The sequence below is a fragment of the Macrotis lagotis genome, chromosome 3 (assembly GCF_037893015.1).
Source record: "Macrotis lagotis isolate mMagLag1 chromosome 3, bilby.v1.9.chrom.fasta, whole genome shotgun sequence".
Lineage (NCBI taxonomy): Eukaryota > Metazoa > Chordata > Mammalia > Peramelemorphia > Peramelidae > Macrotis > Macrotis lagotis.
In genome coordinates, this window is record NC_133660.1 from 120,828,428 (window position 1) to 120,841,827 (window position 13,400).

A 13,400-nucleotide genomic window follows, 5' to 3' on the forward strand; every position below is an offset into this window, starting at 1 on the left:
CAAAAACCTTCAATAAGACTTTTAAGTAATGGGTAAATGAGAGACTTAGGTTATTTCCTTACACAATCCCAGCATCACCACTAATATAAATGACTGGGAAAGAAGTATTTAGTTATACTTAGGCTAGTAGCCCAAACTGGCATTTTATTTTATTTTTTTTATTAAAGATTTTATTTGAGTTTTACAATGTTTCCTCCAATCTTAGTCCCCCCACCCCCACGGAAAGCCATCTGTCCAAAACAGGCATTTTAAAAATAACACTGATTTTTTTCTATCCTGGTTCACCTCAATGGATAGGTTTACTTCCTTTGACATCTCAGAACCAAAGTTTTTAAGCGTTTTTTCCTGGTTCCACAGCCAGCTTCTAAAATCTGGCATTCAGTGGCATACTAAGTCGTCACTTTTTTCCCTTTCTAAATACAGAACCAGAGCTTTCTGAAATCATACAATTGTCATCTTCCTCCTACTTCAATCACACCAAGTAACAAGATAGTTTCATGTAATGACTACATGCACCCCTATTATCTTTCTCTCTCCCTATTCACCTTCTAAAGAGCTCAAGAGGAGAGAGGTGGAAAAATGGGAAGCAGCAGGAGACAGAAAAGGGGCTTAGGAGGGAGCCTAGAAAATCCACACCCAGGTAAAACCAACCCCCACACATCAGGGTTGACTACAATCACAAACCAAACCTCAAACCACAATGTCAGAGAAATACAACAATACTGAAGGTTTCTTAGCTGTCAATTTGCCACAGGAACCTATTTGAAAGTGAAAGGCTTTTCAGATTTATAAAAAAAGAAAAAAGAAAAGAAAAAGAAGCTAAACTACCAAAGAAAATGAATATTCACTTCATGACTTGCCAGGATTGGTTATCTCTCTGTTTTACATTTGCATTTTTGCAGACACTATAAGACTCTTCTCGGCTTCCACCCACATAAGACTGTCCTCTATTTCCACCCACACTCACCTCACACCTAGTCTGATGATTATTTTTTTTTAAAAGACAAGGGGGGGCAGGGAGGGGAACGGACTCCAGAAACAGTGAACCTCAGTTGACAGCTGTCCTTTATTTTCCATGATTTCCTGATTTTGCATATAAGTTGCCCTTGGGCAATTTAAGATTAATGTGCAATCATAGTAAAATGTGTTTCAAGTTCAGTTTAAATGCCTTTTTTTTAACCCAATGATAAATATTAAGGCTCGGACAGATAATTCTCCATCAATATTCACCTTGAGTTTCTACACAGGACAAAAATATTCAAATAGAAGCAATTCTATTAGCAAATTCCAAAAGATTAAAAAAAATTATAAAAGCTTTCCTTTTGAATAGGAAGAAAGCCTAACTCAGGAGAGTTAAGGTAACCAAAGAGCATCCTTATACTGTATAGGGCTTTCTAGTTTGATCTCATCAGTTCATTTGAATTTAATTTAAATTCTGCATTTGATAGTTGACAGCTTGCCTAGATAAACATTTTAATTCCATACCCTAGAAATGAAAGTAGATATTCAAATTCTTTACATATGGAAGATTTTCTAAAAGAGATAAATTTCATAAACAAAAGAGGCATAACAAATTTAATTTCTGCGAGGATGTACGTTTGTTTTAACAGCCATAAAGAGATGCATTTTTGCATTGATTCTGCATACTTCCCAATGAATGCATATAAAATTGACCAGGTGTATATACTTTTAGAAGAATACAACTTTCTGGTCTTGGAGGTGGGACAGGAGGGAGATACCTAGGGAAAGAACTGGAATTCCTTTCAAATTCTAGATCTGAAAATTTTGCATTTATCACCAGAGACATTTCATTTTATCACTATCACAGGAAAGTGACAAAATAAGGATGTAAAGATCTCAAACCCATTCCCAGACTTTTTTATGAAGCCTGGTGATTGCCAGAAATAGAGAGTCAGTCACTGATCTCACTATTTGATGGATGTCAGTTATTGTGTAACTGGAAGAGCCATGTGACCCTGAATAATAAAATCAATCTCCCTGGAGTCTCTGCATCCTAATCTATATAATGGGAACAATAATACTCATGTTCCTCTTTCTCACCAGAATGGTGTGAATATTAAATAACTGAATACCGAATAATTTACATGATAATGAACAATTCAGTATGAGTTACTGAATAATTAACCATTAATTATTCACTATGATACTCAATAAAAAATTTCTAAACCTAGGGGCAGGTAGAGGATAGAACACAGACTGTGGAGCCAAGAGTACCTGAGTTCAAATATGGCCTCCACACTTAATAATTACCTAGCTGTGTGACCTTGGGCAAGTCACTTAACCCCAATGCCCTGCAAAAATCCCCCCCCAAATTTCTAAACCTATAAGTGATATATGAACACAATATAAAAAGTATAAGTATTATTATATTCAGTATATATACATCTGTTGGCATTGTGATTTATTAAATATTTCATAACAAAAATTATATATCATAAGGTAATATATTTACATACTAATTTGTGGTTGAGCACTGAATTTGGACTAGACCTATGATCTAAACATCATTATATATAATATTGTGTATGCTACACATTACTGTAAACAATCTCTGAATGATGACTCAAAAAACAAGTCTTTCTTGAACAAAATTTAGAAGAGACTAGTTGCTGAAAAAGTTACAGGCAATTACAAGACTGGATCCCTGGCTTATAGGGGACTTAAAATATAGGAGTAAAAATAAGGGGCAGTAGGTGGCATAATGGATAAAGTGCCAGGTTTAGAGTCAGGAAGTTTCATCCTCATGAGTTCCAATCCAGCCTCTGATACTTACTGTGTAACCCTGAGCAAGTTACTTAACCTTGTTTGCCTTAGTTTCTCATCTGTAAAATGAATTAGAGGGGCAGCTAGGTGGTGCAGTGAATAGAGCACTGGCCCTGGAGTCAGGAGGACCTGAGTTCAAATTTGACCTCAGACACTTAATAATTACCTAATTGCTTGGGCAAGCCACTTAATCCCATTTCCTTAAATAAATAAAATTTAAAAAACTATCTCTAAAAAATGAACTAGAGAGGAAAATGACAAATCTCTCTAGTATCTTTGCCAAGAAAATCCCAAATGGGATCAAGAAAAATCACATACAACTGAACAACAATGACACCAAAAAGTAAAAATAAGGCAGGCCTATGAGATGTGGGAAGCTTAAATTACTAAGGCATCTGCCGTATATTTTAAATTGAATTAAAAATAACTGTGTCCTTGGTCTAATGTAATTGGTCTCCACTTGAATGTTAGACCAAACCTTGGTTCTATAAGTGGTCAAAATTAAGAGAGTATCCTTTATTCACAGTTTGACCATAGTACCTTTTGGGAAGACAAATTTTACTCAAGGGCATGCCCACATTACCATCAATCACTTTGCTAAAGAATTAAAAAAATCCTTACTAAAAGTTGTATTGTATTGTATTGTATTGAGGGGGGAGGGGGGGAGAAGAATGTTGTTGCTGGAGAATTTTTTCATCTTTTGTTCCATGATTATTTTTGTTTCTGTGAGAATATAAAAGCCTTGAGGTTAAGAAATGCTTCACATTTTATTTTGGTATCTCAAGGGCTTAACACATAGGAGGTGCTAAATATTTTTATTGATAGTTTGCCAAACTAAGATTATAAAATATGACCTGGATATGTCTTAAATAGAGGGCTTTTCTAGTTAGTAGGAGAAACTTGATCAGAATTTCTCTTTCATAGTAAACTGCTGGTATTAATGAACAGTATCTCATAGACTCTAGCTAAATCCACAATATGAGGAATTAAGTAACATCAAGCACTGAACAATATGAACAATATGGTCAATAAAAGTTTCCCTAGAGAAGGATGTGAGCCGAGTCTTGGAACATGGGTAGAATTTGAAGAGGGGAAGACAAGCCTGGAGGAAGCATGTGCAATGAATGGGATGATGAACAGAGCCAAAAGTCACTTGAGAGGTCATGTAGTCTGAATCCCTTCAACAGAAAAATTAAAGACCCAGAGACATTCAAGAATTTTCCCAAAGTCATACAAGTGATTAAAAGGTGGAGCCAGTATTCAAATCCAGGTCTTATAATTCCAAATCCTACACACTGAGAGGCATGCCTGCAAAGAAATGAGTAGGTAAGGAGACTTCTGATAGGTCATAGAAAGACACAAGTTTGGAAGGTGAAAATGGAATCAGATTGGGATGAGCCTTGAATAAATGGTCATTTTAACATTTAGTGAAAATTTGAGCAGGAAGTGAGGAACTTAGAAAAGTACACAAGAGTAGTTTAATTAACGTTTGATAGAATGTTGTCATTCTTTCCTACACATTTTTAAAATAAAGTGGTAGCAGAGTATTATGAATTAGAAAATGACACTGGATGCAGAAAAAACAATCAGGCCACTGCAATAGCCCAAAATGTATTCATGCATGTTTGTGTGTACACATACACATACATAAATATTATAGATGGATGATGCATATTTTATATTTTATGTATTGTGTGATTTTTTTCTCTAGGTCACCTTATATAAAATATCTATTATATAAATATACATTATATGTATCTAGATATATCATCTTATACATAGACTATATAATTGACATGTATCAAGTATATGATATAGTTATGTCCCATAAACATTATTACATAATACATATATTTCTATAATATGTACATTTATATTTTATAATATATTATATAAAATATTATAAACTCATGTTTACCTTATGCCTGGACTATTTAAGTAGTCTGGTTAGTCTTTCTGTATTCATACACACACACACTTTCAATGACTCCCTTCTAGAATAAAATACAAACCCTTGTGTTTTTCACATAATGCCTATATGATCTAACTTCAGTTGGCATTTGCAAGTTTGTTAATCATTACTTTCTCTTTATATATTTTAAAATCAAGCCCAAGTGGCCCATTTAATATTCTTTATACATGATACTCCATTTCCCACCTCCAAACTGTGGATAAACTATTCCATTTGGTTGAAGTATATTTTTTCCTCATCTTAGAAGCTGTAGCTTTATTTAAGGTTGAATTCTTACTTCATTTCTTTAGGGTAATCTCTATCCATCTCCCTAACTGCTATATTCTCTCTTTCTCCTCAACACACACACACACACACACACACACACACACACACACACACACACAGAAAGCTGCTTCCATATAGTATCTCCTGAGGAGCTGAGGAGGCGGATGATTTCTGGTTTCATCTTTGTATTCCTATCACTTAGCACAAGTTTTTCCACATATGAAAATAAGTTTAGTATTTATTGGATCCTACTGGACACAGGTAAATGAAGCAAAAGGAAACAGTATAAGATGACAAACAAAATTAGGGAAGATAGAGATGGAAGATAAGAAATTCAGTTTTGGATATACTCAGTTTTACTGCAACAGCAAACCAATCGTGCAATAGGATAAAAGTTAGAAATACAGGATTAAAACTCAGGAAATGTCTGGGGCTGGAGAGAAGAAAACTGGGCAACAATTATGTAGATCAGGTCATTGGACTGGCAAGATACCTGAAAGAAATGAACAAGGATCAGAGAATCAGATCCTGGGAGAAACATGTTTAGAGAGTGAGAATGAGAAAAGGAATATATAAAGAATGTAGGATTAGTGAGAGAAACAAGAGGCAAAGCAGAAATTTTCATATAGCTAAAGGAAGAGAGAGTTTCAAAGAAGGAAGGTATGATTAACAGTCTTTTATACTGAAAGGTCAAAGAAAAATGAGCTTTTTCAATTAATCTGTGAAAGGGAGCTTTTAGTAAACTTAAAGGGGGAGAAGGCAGGAAGTTAAATATGAGGAGGAAATGAAAACCTAATTCAAAAATCTTGACCAAAAACAGAAAACAGAAATAGAACAATATCTGGACAGTGCTACAGTGACATAACTTTTTCCAAAGACTAGGGACCTTTGTATCATCTTTAAAAAAAAAAAAAGACAGGTACTGAATGTTTGGCGAAGAGAAAGATGAAAAGAGAGAAATAATTCTTTGATTTTCCAATGGGAGAGGATAGGATCAACAGCACAAATTTATGATCTTTGGAAAGAAGAAGAAAAGAAATTTTCTCTGAGAAAAACAAAGAAAAAAGAGAAGATAAGTTTGAAGAGCTATATTTAAGGAAATAGAGGAAGGACAACAGGGAAGGGAAACTCATATCTGGTGAGATATAGAGGAAGAAAAGTGGAAAAGGCAGGCATGAGGGTGATTCACAGTCTTAACCAGCAGAGCAGAACATGTGTGTGTGTGTGTGTGTGTGTAAAGATGACAAGGACAAGGGACCTAGACTGATAGTAAAAATAATAATGAGGTTTATGTTTGTCCTTCATTCTTGAAGAAGACCATCAGGGAGGTGAGGCTATGACATGCCCATGAACTGGATTTGAGTGTGAGGGTGCTGTGCTAAGTCACCAGCCTTGCTTTCTTTTCCAGAGTCATCTGGGTCTAGTGGCCAGATATGAATCAGGATGATACAAGGCAATCAGGGTTAAGTGACTTACCCAAGGTCACACAGCTAGTATGTGTCAACTGTCTGGGACTGGATTTGAACTCAGATACTCCTGACTCCAGAGCCAGTGCTCTATCCACTTCACTTAGTTAAGGCTGGGGAAGGAATGCAGTTTAGAAGGTCAAGCTTCTAGAAGAAGGTTGCCATACCACTCCTCCCTTCTTACCAAGTTTAAAGGAATAACATATACAAGGCTTTGAAGGAAGAAGGCTGCAGAAAGGATTGAGTGTCTTTAGTATAAAGTAAATTCCACTTATATAAGAGGAAAATAAAACACAAAAGAAAAAAAAACACTTTGAACAAAGCAGACTATGAGTGCTAAAGAGGAATTGATGATGTGGGTAAGAGCAGGAATAACTACCAAAGAGTGGTTTGAAATTTGCCTCATTCACCTGTCACATGAAATAAAAATATCTAAATATCTGTACACATTTTAAACCTGCCCTATTCAAAAGTCATTTATCTATTTCCCAAAACTCCTCTTTCAATGTTATTTTCAAGAGTATCACCATCCACCCAGCCAGCCCCACTTGTTCCACCTAAGTGTCTGTCATCCTCAATTCTCTCTCATTGTGAATGTCCAATCTGTCCTATTGATTCTACCTTGAAAAAAACACCTCTATAAATATACTCCAAAGTCTCCTTCAACACTGCCTTAACCCTGGTACTGACCCTCATCACTTCACATTTGAACTATTACAATAGCCTGATGGTTGGTCTTCTTCCAATCCTATCTAACCTCCACTAGGCCATCAAAGTGATCATCCTAAAAGTGTGATCTGACCTTTTCATGCCCCAGTCCAATTCAATAAACTCCAGTGGCTGCCTATTGTCTCCAGGATCAAATAGGAAATCCTCTGTTTGCCTTTTAAAGCCCTTTATAATTTGGCTCTTTCTTATCTTCTTACACCTTACTTCACTTGCACATAACCAACAATTCAGAGGCAATAGTCTTCTTGTTATTTTCTTCAAATAAGACCCTAAATCTTCTGACTCCAGATATTTTCACTGGTAATCCAAAATGTCTGGAATTTGCTCCCACTTCACCTCTGCCTTCCTTCAAGGCTCAATTATAATCTTCCCTTCCCACTGTTATTATCTCCAATTTATTTGAATATATCATATCTGACCATAGCTGTTTGCTTGTCATTCCCTTCATAAGATTGTGAGCTTCTGATGGCAGAGATTATTTTGCCTTTCTTTATATCCTGGGTACTTAGCACAATGTCTAGAATACAGTAAGCACTAAATAAATGCCTTTTCCTTTTATTCCACTTATGAATAACCTTGATTCTTTTGACCTTCAAACCCTGGTTCACCCATTTCTAACTGCAATTTTGATCATTGTTTCATTTTTTTCTTTTGCGATTACTCTTCATAAATAACTCTCTCTGCTTCCCACACTCTCACCCAACTACAAGTCCTATGGTTCTAGACTCACAAGAATGTCAATACAAAAGTGAAATTAGAGCTCTCAAAAACAAACTGTTTTTTTTTCCTTTTTACACACCCAGTACACAGCTTGTCATATAATAGGTATTTAATAAATTTTCATTCATCATTTTATTCACCCATCATTCATTCATAGGTCACAAAATTCATAAGCTGCAATATTAAAATATAAACTCAGATCCTTTGTCTCCAGATCCCATGTTCTTCCCACTTCTCCACACATTTAGTAGATAAAAAAGAGACCCTCAGAGATCAAGTGACCTGTATAAGATCTTCCATAAATAAAAGGGATGACCTCTTTCCTCCCTCTTGCCAAACCCTATTCTTTCCTTCTTTTCAATCAAAGTCCACTCTGTAGCTTTTTTCCCCAGATAATACCAGCTATCCCCTATTATGACAACAATTCAAAGACCATTCTTAATTTTATATTGTACATTTATATTGCACATTTTTTCAATATTCCCCAATATGGAACTTCTTTTGATGCAAATGAGGAATTTATCTATAACTTTTATTAGAGTTGTCTGTGGAACCAAGGTTAAGGATTTGTCCAGTCACACCCAGCTAAGTCAAAAAGCAGAACCTAAATCCAGGTCTCCCTGACTACAAAGGCCATCCTCCTATCCATCAGACTATGTTTCATCTCACTGATATAAAAAGCTAAATAATAAAAATAAAATAAATTAAGCATCATGCCCTATGTGACCATGGGCAAATCCCCTAACTTCTTTGAGCTTCAGCTTCTTCAACTGTAAAATAAGCTTAGACTAGAGAGACTGAGGACTCCTGAATCACTAAATCTATGACTCTATGATGCCATGTTACTATAAAAAAGTACTATAAAAGGAAAAAAGCAGGTTAATTAAAATAATTTCAATACACAGGGCAATCATGTTTGGAACAGCAAGTTGGTACTCAATGAGTGGTTCTGGTGATGAAGAAAGAGGGCACAGTAGAACTGAGGCAGAATCCAAAATTCACTAAAGCATAATTACCAGATGGTGAATGGCCATGATATGGCTGAGTAGGGTTGGGGGAACAGGGACCCCAAAACAACCTACTAATGAAGATATTTCAGAGCTGTAGGACAAGTGAATGGCTGGTTGTTCTTTAAGGTCTTTCACATTTCAAAAGGGATTATTACCTAGGAATTCTTCTCTCTCTTCTTACTACAACTATACTCACCATTGTTTTGAAGCTCCAAAAAGAAAATATTTGTAAAATGCTTAGCACAGTGCCTTGCATAGAGTAGGGGCCTTTACCTTGTTCCCCATTGTTCTCTCACTGTTTATAAAAAAAAATGGCTTCTAGTAAAAAGGAAAAAAATCTCTGGGATCAGAAGGATTGAGAAGAAAAGCATATCTGCTTTTTAAAAAATCTAATAAGAGAGTTATAAAATTGTATTTTTCTCTAGGAAAAAGTTCCAAAATGGTTTGCAAGCTCACTTATGTCTATTCATTGAAAGATACACAGTCCTCTCATAAACTGTACACACCCACTAGGCAGCCCAGGAGAAAAAAAGTGTTTTATCTCTACAGAATTAAACTTCTAAGTAGAGAGTATAAAAATCCCTATTAGAGAAGTCTGCCCTTTTCATTTGTAATTAAACAACAAATATATACAAAGGAAAAGATGAAAATCTGTCCATTTACTAGCTGTGAAGCACAACAACAACAACAAAAAAGAAGACTGCTACAGTAAGTAGCATTTGAGAACTGTTTTAAAATTCTACAGAAATCTGGAAAGACCAGGGAACGGAAAGAAAGTTGTCAGTTCCAATCCAATGCAGCCCGAAATGAATGAAAATTCTTCGGTCTCTATTGCTGTTTAAAGAATCATGGAGAAAAGGTTTTCTGAAATTGAGGCTTTTCTTATGAATGGGCACAAATCCAAATCACAAAACAACTTGTATGTCCATTATCCAGCATTCTAATTTCACAGGTGGCAGTCTTGGCTTTATGACAAAGGTTTGGTTTCACAGAAAATGTGACTGTCTGGCTTTCCCCTGTGATGTTGTCTAAGTCTAGAGGAACAGGGATGTACAATACAGAAACAAGTCAAATATTCTACTTATCCCTACCCTGCAAAGCCTCTGGACAAATAGGACTTCACCCTTTAATGAAGCAGGCCCTTCCCAAACAGTCAGTTTCATAATGGCCAAATGTTTGGATTCTCTTGGTTTGCTTACATGATGGACAAAGTACAAGGACCTTCTTATAACACAGAGTGTTCATTATAAAAGGTTTTATTTAGGCACTCCCACAAATGGCAGAAGATAGTGACTTTTCCTTAGAGTAATAATATAAAAGTAGATTGCATATTGGTGAATAAAATCTATGGTGACCAAAACTAGTCTTTCAACACTACTTCTTTGGTTTCCCTTCTTATTCAGGCCTAATTATTCATCATTTCCCAGCCCCAATCCACCCTATTTTGCCTCTATACATTTGCACACTCCAGGTCCTATGACTGAGAAAGCTTCCCTCATCTTCACCACCTTATGAAATCCTTTTCTTCCATTATGGTCTTGCCTAGCTATCACCTCTTCCAAAGCTTTCTCAGAAAGCCTAAGCTAGACATGATCCTTCTCCCTTCATACATCTCACAGCATTCTCTCCAACCTCTCATTATGCCTTTCACAATATGCAAATCAATTTTAAAAAAAAAAAACCTAGTTCCCTACTAGATTTTTTAGTAGCAAAGATAACAAATTTTATTTTTGTGTGCCTAGTATCCCGCTTAGTAGTCACTGTTTTTTAAAACTGAACTGCAAAAAAAATTTTTTTAAATAAAAAAATAAATTGAAATTAAATTGCAAATAGGCTGGTTTTGAATTGGTTTCCACCTTTTACTAAGGAAAAAAGTTGAAAGAGAAGAGAAGAGATTCAAACTGTATTGCAAAATAAATGATCAGCTAGGACCAGAAAAAAAAAAGTGATCTAAAATACCTGAATGGGGCTATAAGCTCAGTGATATGGATGTTATCTCTGACACCACATAACTCAGCTATGCCTGCCCATCTTGGGTGGGTCTGGTATATGTCTTCCCATAAGCTTACCAAACCAGGGTCACTCAGTGAGCATCCACCAGTCCTCCCAAAGTCACAAGGATACCAATGGAAAATGGGCAATCCAATGATGATTATTCACTCACACCACATGATTAGCTGACGTTTCTTTGATGACATCCTTATTAGGATTCTTTGTAGCTCCTCATTTATTATATCTTTCCTGGTGACGCCTACCACCTGTCTCTACTTTCACTGAGTTAAGATTCAATTTTAGATATTTGAAGAGCGTAGTCCCTCATGACTCTCAGTCTTATGGTAAAGGATACTTTTTTGTCTATTTATTTCTTCTACTCTGATGAACTTAAATCAGCATGCCCTGTCCTTTTCAAAATCAGGGTGCATTCTCAATGCTTATCAGATTTTTTAAATACTCATATACTTTAATGAATAAAAGGATTCAGGCAAACAGTCACGTTACCTCGTGTTTCAACAGCACGGATACATTTTCTGAGAATTGTGAATCCGATCTTATCCAGTTGTGCACCTAAAAGGAAAATGTTAAGCACATCATGAATTATACACGTTTTTCTTCCTTACAAAGCTGGAAAAATAACATCTGGCCTCATTTTGATGTAACCATTTCTTTTTTAAAGGCCACATGTTGAGCTATAGCAGTGATCTACACTGATGATCTTAGTATATTCACTGGAGCACACATTCAGAATAACAGTATATTTACTGTTAACAACAACTTAAAATGCTAAAGAAGGTTGTTAACTGAGCATCCATCTTCTTCAGGACTGAAAAACAAATGGATTAAAAGCTCTTTGAAAAAAACTTCATCCCCAAATTGCTGAGTATATTTTGTACAAAAATTCCAAAAGGAACTCTGGAGAAAATTAAGAGAAGAAAATAAGCATCTTAAATGGCCCTTTAAAAAAGTCATGACCTCAGTGTGGGTCAGGGACATTTATCTTTTTTTCCCAATTTTGCAAATCATAAAGTTGGCTCAGAAAAACAAGTTTCTCAAATTTTTTTTAATAAAAGCTAATGTTTTGGAAATCATGTTCCATATCACTCTTCCAAATGTTTTTAATCATTTTAATAGCATATTCAAAAAATCTAAATTCTAAAGATCATTTGGTAGGCAGTTATAATAATCTAAATATGCCAAGTATATCTAGAGACATAATCTAGAATATGCCTAGTAATTTCCCTTTCCTCAACATAAACATCTGCCTTTACAAAGGAAAGATTTTTTTTTTCTTAACAGTAATCAAACCCAAGGATTCTGAGCAAATCATTACAAATAGGTATGAGTACCCTCTATCCATTAAATAGACCATAACAAAGACAGTAATACAATAAAGGGTCTATGTTGCATCTCAGTATTTGACGATCCAAGTCTGTCAAGTGGGTCATGATCCATGTGAGTTTTTCCTTCCAGGTTTCTGGACCTGGTTGGGGTTCTAATGGGGGCAGCAAGGATAATAGTCCACCCAGGGTCTTTTTATCATTTCAATGCCAAGGTCATTACTATCAGGGGTGGCTAGGCGGCATAGTGGATAGAGCACTGACCCTGGAATCAGGAGTACTTGAGTTCAAATCTGGCCTCAGACACTTAATAATTACCTAGCTGTGTGGTCTTGGGCAAACCACTTAACCCCATTGCCTTGCATAAAACAAAGAACATTACTATCCCCTTTGTATGATAAGGATCCAGTTTTCTTCAAAATGACAATTAGAAACGTTCATGACATAGAATTTCATAAGTTCATGACTAGCAAACGCTGTGCCTTATTCATCTTTATACATGGTCCCATGCCCTCGAACCAATAATACCTAGATGATACACAATACAGAGTTGTTAAATGAATGAAACAACCAAGGAACCCACTACAATGAATCTGTGATGATATTCAGTCTCTCTCAGCTTGTGAAGCTCATCTGGACAATAACTTCATGCACTGATTGTACATCAGAACATGAGATCTTTCCAAAGTTCATTACTTGGCCATTCACACCTTAAAATCAGTCCAATCTTACAAAGATTATATTTACAATGAAATCTGCAAACAATTCCAATTTGCTAAATCAAGAGTACACCATCAATCAATACCACTGTTCACATTTCTCAATTGAACACACTATTCATGATAAGACATCCCATTCCAGATGATATTATTTAGCATAATATTCATTTTTAGTTTCATCGTTTCTTTTTATTGTTTTTTTAATTGAAAGACTTTCATTTCTTCTCCCAAAAGTCATCTAAATATCTACTTTGCCTAAACTCTGGGCTTGGGGTGGAAAAGTATACAAAAAAGCCTTATCCGTGGACCTCAGTAGTCTGAGACTTGATACTCCCTTTGAGAAGATAATATCTATGACATATGCATTTCCAACTATTAGGGAATAATGCAAAGCAGGA

General features: G+C 35.6%; 1 protein-coding gene across 2 annotated transcripts in view; it reads right to left on the reverse strand.

Moving 5' to 3' along the window:
• The window catches only part of ARHGAP10 (Rho GTPase activating protein 10), a 355,007-nt gene that overhangs the window by 148,107 nt on the left and 193,500 nt on the right, over positions 1 to 13,400 (reverse strand). For both annotated transcript variants that reach the window (XM_074229165.1, XM_074229164.1), the window contains exon 13: positions 11,448 to 11,513. In XM_074229165.1, coding sequence (XP_074085266.1) covers positions 11,448 to 11,513 — 66 coding nt within the window. The remainder of the gene's footprint in view (positions 1 to 11,447; positions 11,514 to 13,400) is intronic.